The sequence below is a fragment of the Pelobates fuscus genome, chromosome 5, assembly GCF_036172605.1.
Source record: "Pelobates fuscus isolate aPelFus1 chromosome 5, aPelFus1.pri, whole genome shotgun sequence".
NCBI classification, from domain to species: domain Eukaryota; kingdom Metazoa; phylum Chordata; class Amphibia; order Anura; family Pelobatidae; genus Pelobates; species Pelobates fuscus.
The window spans coordinates 207649112-207663645 of record NC_086321.1 but is presented as its reverse complement, the minus strand read 5'-3'; the positions used below and the strand labels follow the sequence as shown (position 1 = coordinate 207663645).

Genomic DNA, 14534 nt, shown 5'->3' with positions numbered 1-14534 from the left:
TGCCTCTGGAAAGGCAAGCAGTGAATTCTGTCTCAATTCACATTACTTCAACATCCATTTTCTACACTTCATATTGAGTCAATCATTAAATGAATATTGCATTAAATGAAACATTAAAGTAATACTCTTTGTATCTCACATTTGGGTTGAGTAATGTTAATCTTCTAAGAACACACCAATGACCATAACCACTACAGCCTGTTGTAGTGGTTGGGATGTCAGGAATGCATTTCAATTAATCCAGAGTAGTCTTTGAATCCTTTGTAGAACTATAGAATATATTTGTAGATTGTTGTTTTTTTTTTTGTTTTAGAATATAGATACTGTATACAAATCATTATTTGCAAGAGTGAAAAGAATTGTACTCTGTATTGGTTTGTGACTTGTATATTTAAAAATAAATAAATGTGTTACTTGTAAAAAAACGTACCATAGATAAGAAAGAGGTAAATTATGACATAAATTGATATGACCAAAAAAAAAAAAAAAACTATTGCGAAAGAGTTAACCAAGCTACAGATCATATCTAGGTTCAAGACAAATCTGTTTATCACAGTGAAAGAATTTTGCCAATTTTTAAAATGATCTAGGGTTCAAAAAAATGGCCCAAAATATACATAAATATAAACTATTTTTGGAAGTTTAAAAATAAAACCTAGTCAGTTGGACTGTGTGTTGCAAAGGATATTTCTACTTTATATCACAACCAAAGAAAACATTTAAAAATAGCGGTCAGTGAATAAATATATGCTTGCATCCTTGGGAGCTTTTTGAGTTCTCAGCATTTTGATACAGGAAATCAAAACAATAATAGCAGCAGGAAAGCATGATGCCAAATTTAAAGGACCACTATAGGCACCCAGACCACGTCAGCTTAATGAAGTGGTCTGGGTGCCAGGTCCATCTCATTGACAGCCGCTAGAGGCGCTTCCACGCTTCTCACTGTGATTTTTACAGTGGGAAAGAATGCTTTCCTATGGACTGACTGAATGCGCGCGCGGCTCTTGCAGCGCATGCGCATTCAGCCGATGACGTCCAAAGGAGGAGGAGAGTTGCCAGCGCCAAGGGAGCCAGGTGCTGGAGAAAGGTGAGTGTTTAACCCCCTTCCTCCAACTTCAGCCCGGCAGGAGGGGGGCCCTGAGGGTGGGGGCACCTTCAGGGCACTATAGTGCCAGGAAAACAGGTTTATTTTCCTGGCACTATAGTGGTCCTTTAAGTAAGTTAAAAAGATGTATAGATAAATAAATATTATTAGCACCTTAGACCTTGAAGAGATACAACTGCAGTGTGAATTCGCATCAACCTAGAGCAGTGATGGCGAACCTTTTTGAGACTGAGTGCCCAAACCGCAATACATGCCAACTTTTTTTTCCCCTCAAAGTGCCAACACGACAATTAAACCTGAGGTTTAAGTTTAGAAAAAACAACTCATACAGTTGTCCGAACTAATTAACATTTTCCTTTAAAAGAAGAACACAATAACGGAGAGTTCAATAATGCAAATTTTAAATAATGATATAAATAGATAAAACTAAGCTTACACACACCGACTGCTAAATAAATAAACACACACACACACACAGTCCGCTGAATACACACAAACACAGACTGCTGAATACACCACTAAAAAAAAAACACAGTCTGCTAAATACACACGCACAAACACACACAAACTGCTGAATACACACATACAGTCTGCTGAATACATAAATACTGCTGAACACACACACACATACATACTGCATTGAGGGGTGCAGTGTGTTTGTGTGTAAGTGTGTGGAGTGATGTGTGTGAGGGGTGCTGTTTGAGAAAAGTGCTGTGTGTGTGATACGGTGTGTGTGGGGGGGAGGGGGTGGTAAAGATACATACATAAAAAAAATAAAAAGATTGAAGAATCTTAATCCCCACACTCTCTTCTTACCTTTGGTGAATGGGGGGGGGGGGGAGGGCGGGACACACAGCAAGCCCCGGTGGTGGTATGTGTCTGGCTGCAGCTCTCCTGGTGCCAGAATATTTTTTCAGGCCTTCCCTGCATTGCCATGCCAGCTGGGGATCTACCATCCTTGCAGGGTTGTATTTGTGAGCAGTGTTTGTGCATTTGAAGGTAAGCATGGTTTTGTATAGAGTGTATGTGTGCATGTAGGGGTGTATTTGTATGTACGGTTACCATTGGAAAACAGGGGTGTGTGTTTGTCTGTAGTGTTGGCTTTTAAATGCAGGTGTACATTTGTGTGTAATATTGGTGTTTCAGCATAGGGGTGTGTTTGTATGTAATGTTTGTGTTGGCAGGGTTGTGTTTGATTTCCTGGGATGTATGCGTATACATCTCATCACATATAAACATACACGTTAACACGCAGATACACACAAACACATTGACACATACTGGCATACACACACACACTCAGATACATGCACTTTGATACACAGACTGGCACATCCACACGCAGAGATACACACACACCGACACAGATATGTACACACACTCAGATACACACATACACAGAGGTACACATGCAGGGGTGTATTCGTGTACAGTGTTAGCAATGGAATGTAGGAGTGTATTTGTGTGCAGTGTTGGTATTAAAATGCTTGGATGTATGCATTACCACTCATTCAGTTGCACACTTACACACCGACACATACATACACACAGATACAATTATACACTGACACACACACACAACTAGATACACACACTTATGGAGACCCAGGTACAAACACACATATATAAGTGTCAATTTACATATTTTAATCTCTAGCCGCTCCTGGACAGCAACTCCCAGCAAGCTTGGCCAATGTAACGTCTCAACTCTGTTCTTGCATAGTTGAAATAAATATTTTTCAATTTTTTATTTATTTATATTTAATAGGGAACTGTCGGGTTCTTCTAGGATTTTTAAACATGTAGTTATCCCCAGTGTGTTACATAACAAACGCCCACACATGGGTGTTTGTAATGTCTGATGAATAAAAGTGAAATAAAAAAATTAGCAAAACAATCAGAAATAAAAAAATATTTAGCCACTCTCCTGCCTCCTTACCTTTTGAGTACAGAAGGATGGCTTTCCTGGGGGTCCAGTGGGAGCTTGCTGACCCAGGCTGATAGGAATCCAGGCTGTCCCAGTCCACTCCATCATGTTTGCATCCTCCTCTGTGTGGTGTGTGCCTCCTCCCCAGCGGCACCGAGTGATCTGTTCTTACTGGGAGGAAGTAATCTGATCTCACTTCCTCCCAGCATGCCCAGGAAACAAAGAGAATCACAGGGCAGTGTGGGAGGTGGGTGCTAGCTGTTAGTATGTAGTCAGCCACCCCCATGTTACAGGGCCCTGGACTGGAGCAGTATTAAAGGGCTGGGGGCCCCTGATTACCTCAGGTGCTGCAGCGGGCCCATGGGGCAGCTGCCCTGGGCCCAGTTACTCCTGGGGGGCTTAAGGCAGCTGCCCCGTTTGTGGGGGGTGCAGTGTGTTTGTGTGGAGGGGTGCAGTGTGTTTGTGTGGGGGGGATGTGCAGGGGGTGCAATGTGTGTGGGGGGGGTGCAGTGTGTGTGGGGGGGTGCAGTGTGTGGGCGGGTAGGGGTGCTGTGCGTGGGCGGGTAGGGGTGCTGTGCGTGGGCGGGTAGGGGTGCTGTGCGTGGGAGGGTAGGGGTGCTGTGCGTGGGAGGGTAGGGGTGCTGTGCGTGGGAGGGTAGGGGTGCTGTGCGTGGGAGGGTAGGGGTGCTGTGCTGTGAGTGGGTAGGGGTGCTGTGCTGTGGGTGGTAGAGGTGCTGTGGGTGGTAGAGGTGAAAATACATTAAAAAACAAAACAAAAGCTATATTAATTCTGTATCCCCCCCCTCCCTTCCTCTTACCTTTTGTGAAGGAGGGGGGTGGGGGGGAACACAGCCATCCCTGATGGTCCGGTGGTAAGTATGTTTCTGGCAGCTAGGAAGCAGCGCTTCTGTCCTCCGGTGCGATGCTGTGTGGAGCGTTGCCATGGTAACATGCGGCAACGCTCCACACAGCATCACGCGGGAGGATAGGAGAGCTGCTTCCTAGAACCCTGCCCTCCCGACACGGAAGCAGAGTAGGCACCTGCCGTTTCGGGCAGGCAGGTGCCTACTCTGCAGACAGCCAGCGGCCCCCTCTCCCGGCGACCTATGGCCGCGTGCCAACAGAGCGAGCCCGGCGTGCCACAGGTTCGCCACCACTGCTATAGGGTATTAAAATGATGATTTTTTAAAAAATAACGTTTAGGATGATTTTTAACTCCAAGTAAGGGGTACCTAAAGGGGGAATAAGTGTAGCAGAGCAAAAGAAAAAGAAGGGAGGGGAGGAATATAAAGGGGTTGAACTATGTGGGAGGCAGCTCGTCTTATTAGTCCTAATTATTTGGGAAAATATACAGAAAAAAATGGGACTGCGCTTTCCCTAAAATAGGGATATCCTCTGTCAATAAATATGTGAACAAATGAGCTGCATACCCCAACCACCTACAAAAAATATTGAACTTTTTGTACAAATATAACAATCAACCAATAAAATTTTAAAGTATAATGTATGGATCCTTGTATATGTAAAAGGCTATTCTTAATAGAAATGTTGGCAATTTCTGTTATTGGTTGAAAAAAAAAAAATACATTTAAAAATGAAAAAATATATTAAAAAAAAAAACCTTAAAAAAAAAATTCAAATAATTTTTTTTTTTTTTTTTTTTTAATTCTATATCCCTATTGTGGATGAATTGCATCTAGAGTTCAGATCGAATCTTTAAAAAGGCTCTAAATTGTTTGTGTTCCATTTTTACCATGCCATCTTAATATTGCTTTTTACATATTACACTATGGTACCTTTTATGCTTATACTATACAGGATCTGCCAATAGATTTTTTGGAAAAAGTACCTGTTTATTATATTCCAAAAAGGAAAAATATAATCACTAGGTGCGCTTTCACTTTTGGTACTTAATTTATCTATTCATTGAGTGTAGTTAGTGGCAATACATTCTAGTGTTTTTTTTGCTGCACTCGGTTAGATTTTAAATTTCGCCACTTATTCCTTATTTTTATTTTTTGTAAATCCAGAATAGAGTTTTGGAGTAACGCACATATGTCGGGGTGTAACTAGACCCAGGCACAAATTACAAATATGTCCTGATGTGCAGCAATTTAGGGAGAAACAGTGTACATACAGATTCCAACCACCAGGACCACATTTAAAATCGAAAGTGGCCATGGTGTTTGGGTTAACCTTCAGAGGGTTATCAGTGAACACATACACTCTTGAAATCACAAACATGAGCACTACCTACACAAAGTATCAAAGTTAGAAAGTATAACCACAAATTAAACTGGCATAGAATCTCAAAAAGTCAGGTCAGCTTGTTCGTAAACTGCACTCACCATTTTTCCGTTACCGCTTTTGCTTTATTCATCTTGAAGCAGCTTGTTTATTTCACCATTTCATTCCCTGAGAACAATAAAGAAAGTAGGTTTCAACAGCAACTCTCAGCAAGCCAATGTGACCACATTCTAAGATTCATAAAATTCCCTCAGGTTTCCACTTTATAAGCTTAACAAGACCCTTAAATCAGATCCATCAACTGCCCTATTGACACATTTTTAAGTATCTTCTACCCTTCTTTGTCCTAGACTGTAATCTTAAGCAGGGTTCTCCTAACCAGTTCTATGGTCTAAATGTATGCAAACACACCAGGATTTTCAGACATCCCAGTTTGGTGAACCCATTTGTCAGGGTTTAAGGTAAATCCTTGCATGCATTTCTAAACAAACAGGAATAGCCAGGACACTATTTCGCCTGAAGCAAGATACCCCTGTGTCACATTTTACAGGTTAGTAACATGAAATACTTTTATAAAGTTTACAGGAGGAAAATTAATTCATCAGAATGGCAGCATGTACCTGGTGCTTCCTAGGGGTTAAACCGTTTGCAAACAGCAGTTTCCCCGCAGCAGTTTCTTTATCACCATTCACCCCAGCATTCTGAATTTCTTCTAAAGGTAGTCTCAGATTGCAGTTATATATTTGGTGATTTTAGTTGCAAGATGGGGGGAACCAAGCACATAAACCCAGGAAAAATAAAGAACCGTGCCAATTTAAAGCATCACCCTAAGCACCATCAGAACCTGTCATTATTGTAAATGTTATAAAGCGCATAAAACCTACTCTTAGCTAGTGACAGAAAGAGCTGCAACGGTTTGTAAAAATCAATGCAACCCTATGAGAGCCCCTAAGAACGGTCAGTCTGCTCAGTTCCAAAAACACCAACAAGGTCATTTTTCAATACATTTTGCATGAACACCCCATGCACAAATTGGACTAAGTTCTCTCTATCCAATAATTGTTTATACAGCATGAAAATATGTTCAATTTAATTCATGAGCTATCCCTTCTCTTCCCCATCCCATCTGCTTTAACACAGCACTATATGAAGAGAACCTTTTGACCTCCAATTTACCTATTTATAAATGTATTGTTAGGAGGGGGAGTTATTTACCGCTGTTTTGCTCAATGTACACTAGATGAAGTCCCAGAAGAAAAATGTGTTACTCTGCCAGGTGAAGACTTGGCTCTTCAGAAGGATGAAAGGAAAATTAAGGGACACTATAGGTATTCAAACCATTTCAATTCCTTGAAGTGTGACCCGAACTCTGCACCCAGACCACTTCAGCCTGCAATGTAAAACTTTGCAGTTTTAGAAAACTATCTTATCCTATAGGAACGCAATAGGAGGTTACTGTGAATGCACATGGACACTCCCGTGACAGCCACAAGAGGAATTTAACCCCTGCAATGTAAACACAGATGTGACCATATTTCATATTGCAAAGTTAAAACAAGAGGGACATGACATGTAGACCACTTCACTGAGATAGTGTCTCTTAACCCCTTACCGCTGGATGGCGGACGCGGTACGTCATACCATGAAGCAGATAACGGGCCAGGTCCATCATGCGGTAAAGTTAACCCCAGATCGCCGCAATCGCGGAGTTAACGCTCCTCCAATCTGCCTCTGTATTCGAGGCAGACTGGGAGCACCGGATCACGCTGTCCCTGCAGCAGTGATCGCTCTGACAGGCTGTCAGAGCGAGCACATGTGCTGCAGGAACTTCTGATCCGCCTCCCTGCTCTTATACGGTGATCAGATTTTTTGTAATTTTTTTTTTTTTTTTTAACCCTCAGGGGTTCAATTTATTTAATCAATTTAAATATTTTAAAATTATATATTTTGCTAGCTGGGGTGGGTGGGAGTTATGGGAAACTGGGGAATTTACAGTTAGTGCTGCTTACTGCTAGTTAGGGGTTAACACTAAAAAAAAAGTTTATAAAAATGTTAAATCTGTAAAAAAAAAAAAGTTTTAAAAAATGAACGAGCAAAAGAAAAGTTTCAAAACGAGTTCTAAAAAAGTAAAAAAAACTTTTTAAAAAGTAAATTAAAAAAAATACATTTCAACTACACCTGGAACAAACCACAGAAAAAATCTCACACTAATGTTCAAAATATGCCTTTTGAATTACCCCGGGGTGTATTCTTTAAGAAATAGTATGTGTTTGTGGGGAAGTTTGAATAACCAGCCAGCTAAACTACTCCAAAATGAAACATGGACACAGCGTAAAACTTCAAAGTTAGAAAAAAACTAAATGGCTGCATCTCAAATGTGCCCCTTCAACATCCACATATACCTGGCAAAGGTACAAACGGGGGTATTGCTGTACTCAGATGACATAGCTGAGCAACACATGAAGTATTATACAGTTGTAGCACACATACAATTTGCAAAATATACTGTGCAAACGCACTTTCTGTGTCAAAAAGGCACAAGCTAGTGGAAAAATGATCCCATGCTAAGGTTAAAAATATGCCTTTTGAAATACCCTGGGATGTCTTCTTTAAGAAATGGTATGCCTTTATGGTGTAATTGTAATATATAGCCTGCTCAAGTGCTTCAAAGTGGACACGGACGCATCAAAACCCTCCATGAAAATTCACACTTAAAAACCTGAACTTGTCACGTCTGTTTTACTGCACTGTAACTTAACAAAATAGTGTCTAGGTCATACATTGGACATATTTACTCAAAAGATGTAACTGAGCATAATTTGGGGATTTTTATGACAGTGGTACATATCAAGTGTAAGAAATGCAACATATATGTAAAAATGCAATTTTTTTCCACTCACCACAAACATTGACATAAATTGGCGAAGTAATGGTGACAAGTTAAGGCACAATTGTGGCGAAAGTGACCTCGCCACTGGTTTTTGGAGGGGCCTATTTGCCAGCCTCCTGCCCTACAACTATGGCCCTGGGATGTATTGCCCTTTAAGGAACTGATTTGGGCACATTGTATTGTATTATGCTGCTGCTGGCCCTTTAAGAACCATCTGGGGAATAACTGTGACATTTGGGAACAATGCCCCTTTAAGACTGTGTCCCCTGTCCCCCTAATATACTTTGTTTGTGCCCTGTGACAAAACTGGAGATTGTGCACAAATATGACTATTGTCCATATTTTTTATGATTCCCTTTGTTTGTTGCACTGTTCCCCATGTGTTTCATCTCTTGGTTCGGCTGGATAGACTACCAGACAAACTGTGGTGTTACTGGGTGGCCACCATTTCATGTATCAAAGGCACATGGTGAGAACAATGGATGAAGCACATGGTGAGAACAATGGATAGCGGCCATTTTAACTCACAGACACTGTTTTGACTTTTCTACACGGTGCCGTCTCGCCGGTATTTGGTGCACAAAGACATTGTTCAGTAGTTTTAAACTACAGAACAGGGGACACATTTAACAGTAATTATTTTTCATATAGCCTGTATATGTTCTGCGGAATCTGCATTAAACCGTATCTTCCAAACTACTGAACGGATCTGGGTGAATTTTTGGATATGTGGTTCACCCAGATCCCCCGGTTCCGAGGATATATTTATGGGGTTATTGCATGTTTTGGGGTCCCTGTGATATGTTTTATAATACTGTATTTTCCTGCCTATGATAATTAAGTTAGTCTATTGTGTAATTGTATCACAGGCAGAGGGGAGGATTTCTGATGTTATGTGTTGTAATGTGTTGATTGGTTGTTCTTCAAAACCCTGTGAGCAGTACTAAGTTTGTAGAATGTGAATAAAAGAGGCTGTATGTGCCAGTACAGTCAGTTCTTCTTCACCCTCAATCTAGAGTCTTGTCTCTTATTGGGGGAATTGCTATATCACTACAAGGGATTGCTATGCTCTGCATGCTCCCTTGGATAATCACTTCTAAGCTCTTGTAAGAGCTCGTTCCTGCTTCCCTCTCTTGGAAGAGAGGTTCACCTACTGGAACCTGGAGCCTCGTTGGAGGTCCAGGGTGGGAAGGAGACAGCGAGACCCCAACCAAGCTGCGGCGGTTTGTGGGGTCTGCGGTGGTTATGGTGTCTGCTGCTGGAGTGCTTGGAGCCCTCTGTAAGCGCTAGAAGCATCATTCAACGGAGGTACCCAGTCGGGGTGCCAGGTGATCCGTTACAACAATATACACCATAAAATATATGTACAAAGGATGGATGAATTAGGCGCTCGCTATGTGAAACAGTAGGCTGCAGTGACCAATACAAGGGACCCCAACCTTGTAAGAAAGTAACGTGAACAAAAAAGAGGAAGGAAACCGCGCCTTAAATATAGAGAACTATATAAATATACAAAATGTATACGTACACAATGGTAAGAGTAGTGGTATTCTTATACAATATGACCTCAAAGAGAAAAGAACATACAAAATAATAGTGCAATATATCAGATACAATAGGTATGTGGATGAGTAATTTGAATAGTTTTCACTCACATTTCCCAGAGCTAGCTAAGAGCTCTGCTGATAGTACGCCTGGACGGAACAATCCCCGTCTAAGGATATGTGTATGGTAGTTGGTGTCCCGACCGTCTCAGATGGAATAATATGTGAAGAGACAGGAGAATCCAGATAGTGCAATATATATTGATAAAAATGAATGAATAAAATGATAAGAATTCAGTACTCACATTTACTAGAGCAGAACTTGCTCTAGTTTCTATAGCGTAGGTGGTATAGTCCCCACCAAGGAGCAGGATGATAACCAGGAGATAGATAAAAACGAAGGATACATTTATTTAACAAAAAGTAAATAAAATGAATAAAAGTACTGTGTAAAAAGTCTTTCAAAGTCCACTTAACGCGTTTCACCTGTCAGAGAGGCTTCTTCAGAAGTGTCTGAAGTGTCTGAAGAAGCCTCTGACAGGTGAAACGCGTTAAGTGGACGTAATAAACTGCACCATTATTTTGTTATTTTTTTATTTTTTTTTATTTTGTTATTTTTCTATCCCTATTTTTAGATTGTATTTTCTGTATGACAATATACACCATATAAGATACTCTGGGGTGTCTGCTTTATCAAATGAAAGCCCTTTGTGGGGTTATTTGAACAAACTGCTACAATACCCTAAAATGAGACATAGGCCCATCAAATCCATCTACGAAAATTCTAACTATAGAAACTGAAATAGCCTTGTCTCTAATATGGCATTATAGCATTACAGAAAAGTGCCAAAGGCATACAATGGGGGTATCGTTATACTCAGCAGATGTAACTGAACACAATAGCACACACCAGCTTTACGAAAAACACATTACAAATGTGTATATATGTGTATATGCCAAAATAAAGAAAAAAATAAATTTTACTCCAATATTTAGCAGAGATTGGCGATGAAATGGCTACGTAAAAAGTGTCAAACTAACCTTAGGTAAATAGCCTGTGATGTCTACTTTATATAAATATATACTTTTGTGAGGCATTTTTTTTTCTGTGATGGCTACTAAACTTACAAGACAAACACGCCAACTTGTTGCAAATTTAAATTTTATTCCTTGTATTTTGTGACCTGTAACTTTCAAAATAAGCTGAAATCCTATACATATGATGTACTCTATAAATCAAGATAAAAATTAATTTATTTTGAATTACTTTTTCTAAGGTGGACATATTATGCACACGCTATTATTGCCAAAACTGAAATTTGTTTATTTATTTTTTTATAATTAATGAGAATGCATCTATATAACAAATTAAAGCCCTGTTTGCCCTATAAAAAACGGTATATACAATGGGAGGCAGACCTGGGGGAGGTACTGGAAGGAATTGAGTGGCAAGAGATATGGGAAGCGAACAAAACTACTTCCATATGTGTTACATTCCAGGAGCAGGTATGGAAAACCATGCTTAGATGGTATACTACACCTGTAAAACTATATAAAATGCAAAAAATAGACACTGATGATTGCTGGAGGGGCTGCGGAACAAGAGGTACGTATATTCACATGTGGTGGGAATGCCCGAAGATACGCAGTTTTTGGAAGTCAGAAGAGGACTTGCTGAAACAGACGTTTGACAGACCCCTAGCTATGGACCCGTGGATATATCTGCTAAACAGATCAATCGACGGGTGGACTAAAAAAGAGGAGAAACTAGTACATATGATAACTCTAAGTGCACGCCGAGCATTAGCAACCGCGTGGCTCTCACCTGAGGGCCCAGAGCTTCGGGGGATGATATCTAGGATACGGGAATGGAGAATTATGGATGACCTGACAGCAAGGGTAAAGGGGACGACAGTGGCATTCCAAAAAAACGGTCTATAATATGTATTGTAGCAATAAATGATAGAGATGCAAATTGCGTTTGAACACAAACAGCAAAAAATGCAAAAATGGCTTGTATCCTTATAAGACAAGCTTCTAAAGCCGTGTCCTTATGGGGTTAAAGACCACATATGTCCAATGTTTCAACATTCAAATGTTTACTTTTCATGTATGGAGACATTGTAATTCCCACATACTAGATTCAGCTCAACTATTTATGTATGTATTTACATTGTATATGGCTTTTGATTATGCGCCACTCAAGAGGAATTTTATAGTACACATAAATACAAAGTTTTGCTGTTGAAGTAACAGATTACTGGTTACAAGCGGTCACTCAGTATTACGTATTTCCTCATTCTGAAGGAATAATACTGGTGTTCATGCAGATTACTTCTGCTTTTATTGTTCTTCGCTTATAGTGATTTTTAAAATGGAACCGTCACTTCCCTTGCCATTAACCATTGAATAAATCACATGTTATTTGGTGTTCGGTTTTCTTTTAGGCTAATTTTAAAAAGTAAATGTCACTAGTTATTAATTGTGAAATTTACTTTAAGTTCCATATGCATGAGCACATACAGCACAACTGAAGAAAAAAGCATATGTGCCAACATATCTGCAATAAGTATCTTGATTATTGCATACTTACCAACTGTCCCTATTTTGGACACAAATCCCCTGTATCTCTTTTCTATCTTTCTATCACTCTTTTCTAGAAGCTCAATATTGTTGTCTTGAGTATAGCTCCACAGCCATAATACTCACAGAAATGTGTCTTTAAAGGGACACTAAAGTCACCAAAATAACCTTAGCTTTATGAAAACAGTTTTGGTGTATAGATCATGTCCCTGTAGCCATTTAAGAATTTAATTACTTTGTATATGCAGCCCTTGTCACACCACCTTGCATGTGACTTGCACAGCCTTCCTAAACACTTCCTGTAAAGAGTCATCTAATGTTTATACTTCCTTTATTGCAAATTCTGTTAAATTTAGAAATTCTTATCTCCTGCTCTGTTAATACGTTGCTAGACCCTGCAGGAGCCTCCTGTATGCAATTAAAGTTCAATTTAGAAAGCAGGAGTTATATCTGATTGAAAATTAAACAACATTTTTTTCCATGCAGGCAGTGTCAGTCATAGCCTAGGGAGGTCTGGCTAGAGCTGCATAAACAGAAACAAAAGTGATTTAACTCCTAAATGGCAGAGAATTTAACAGTGAGACTTCAGAGGCATGATCTATACGCAAAAACTGCTTCACTCAGCTAAATATGTTTTGGTGACTATAGTGTCCCTTTAAACTACATTAGTTCCACCACTGAAGCTACAGATAACAGGACATAAGACACACTGCCACTTCTATAAGCTTGTGCAACTGTGCAACTGTGTCACTGCTGCCAACTTGTGCCAATTACTGACCTATGTTGGCTATACATCTTTCCTGGACAGCCATTTGTTGAACTTAACAGGAGGATCAGGATTGGCGGAATGTCTATTTCATTTCATATTCTGAGTTTTGTGTGTTTAAAATATGATCCTAAACACATACAACCTTGAAGGTCAAGCATTTGCTGCAAACCCTAAGATTTGCATCTTCTACTGGCTCAAATGGGGATGGAAATTAGTTTAAAACCTTGCCGTCAACCTGCTCTTAACGAGTGCACAAAATATGTCAAGCAAAACCCTTGTCTAATTGTTCTCTACCTCAGTACTATAAAAAAAAAAATTATATTAAAACGGTTGGTCAGCATCTATCAGGGAACTCCATTAACATGCAGAATAAAGTACATGTAATCACAAGTTGATTCCACAAACAAGACAAGTTCAGAGCACTCCACTGGCCTCCAGTCACCAGATTCATACCTTCAAACAATACAAATCGACAAAGAGGAAGACTAGCGGGGCTATTCAGATTAATTTTAAGTAGGGATGCACCAAAATGAAAATTCTGGTCCGAAACTGAAAATTCATGACCGTTTTCCTTAAATTATTTTAAAAGTTTTTTTCTATAATTTTATTAATACAGTATTGGATTTTTTAATTTTCAGCAACTTACAGTGAATTTCATATTTTAGGCCATAATAACTAAACTAGGAGAAAAAAAAAAAAAAACTATTTTCAGTTTGGCTAATTTGGCCTAAAAAAAGAAAATCTGTTTAATTTCACTTCCTCCAGTCAAAGAGGTAGCGGCTGTAAAATTGCAATTCCCATGATGCTCTGTGAGCCTAAAGGGTGAGAAAACATGATAAGAGTTGTAGTTCTCCAGCACCCAGGGACGGTGCAAGGATTTTTGCCGCCCTAGGCAAAAAAAATATTTGCCGCCCCCTCTGCCCACCATGTGACATCACAATGCGCCACCCATATGCTCTGCCATATGGGCCAACGCCAGTCTGCACAAAGTGTCTGAAAAGACAGTGTTTACATTATAAAGCCTACAGGCACAGGCTATAGACACCAGAACCACTACATTAAGCTGTAAGCTGTACATTAAGCTGTAGTGCTTCTGGTGACTATAGTGGTCCTTTAATGTGAGGTAAATTAGAGATTAGACTAATAATATATTGGATTGCCTACTTACCACCAGATGAGGACAAGAGGCTGATGGTGGGCTCAGTCTGGCTCCACAGGTCTGGTGTAGAAGAGGCTCTCTGGAAACTGTTTGTTTGTAACAGTGCTCACAACAATTAACAAACAGGAAGCAGCTCCATTTTTGGGGCCCCTTACACAGCTCAAGGTCTGGGCCCCCAGGGCTTGACCGTGAGTATGCCTACAATGCCCACCCATAAATCCACCTACATGGCCCACCCATGAGTTCTCTCACAGGGAGTGGAGTGTATGTGTGTAGGGGATGTTTTATGTGTTATTGTAGAGGATGTTAT

General features: G+C 40.0%; 1 protein-coding gene across 2 annotated transcripts in view; it reads right to left on the bottom strand.

Annotated features, from left to right (window-relative positions):
• AGTPBP1 (ATP/GTP binding carboxypeptidase 1) overlaps positions 1-14534 on the bottom strand; it is a 191262-nt gene that overhangs the window by 136227 nt on the left and 40501 nt on the right. For both annotated transcript variants that reach the window (XM_063454992.1, XM_063454991.1), the window contains exon 2: positions 5381-5447. In XM_063454992.1, coding sequence (XP_063311062.1) covers positions 5381-5412 — 32 coding nt within the window. In that variant the 5' untranslated portion in view covers positions 5413-5447. The remainder of the gene's footprint in view (positions 1-5380; positions 5448-14534) is intronic.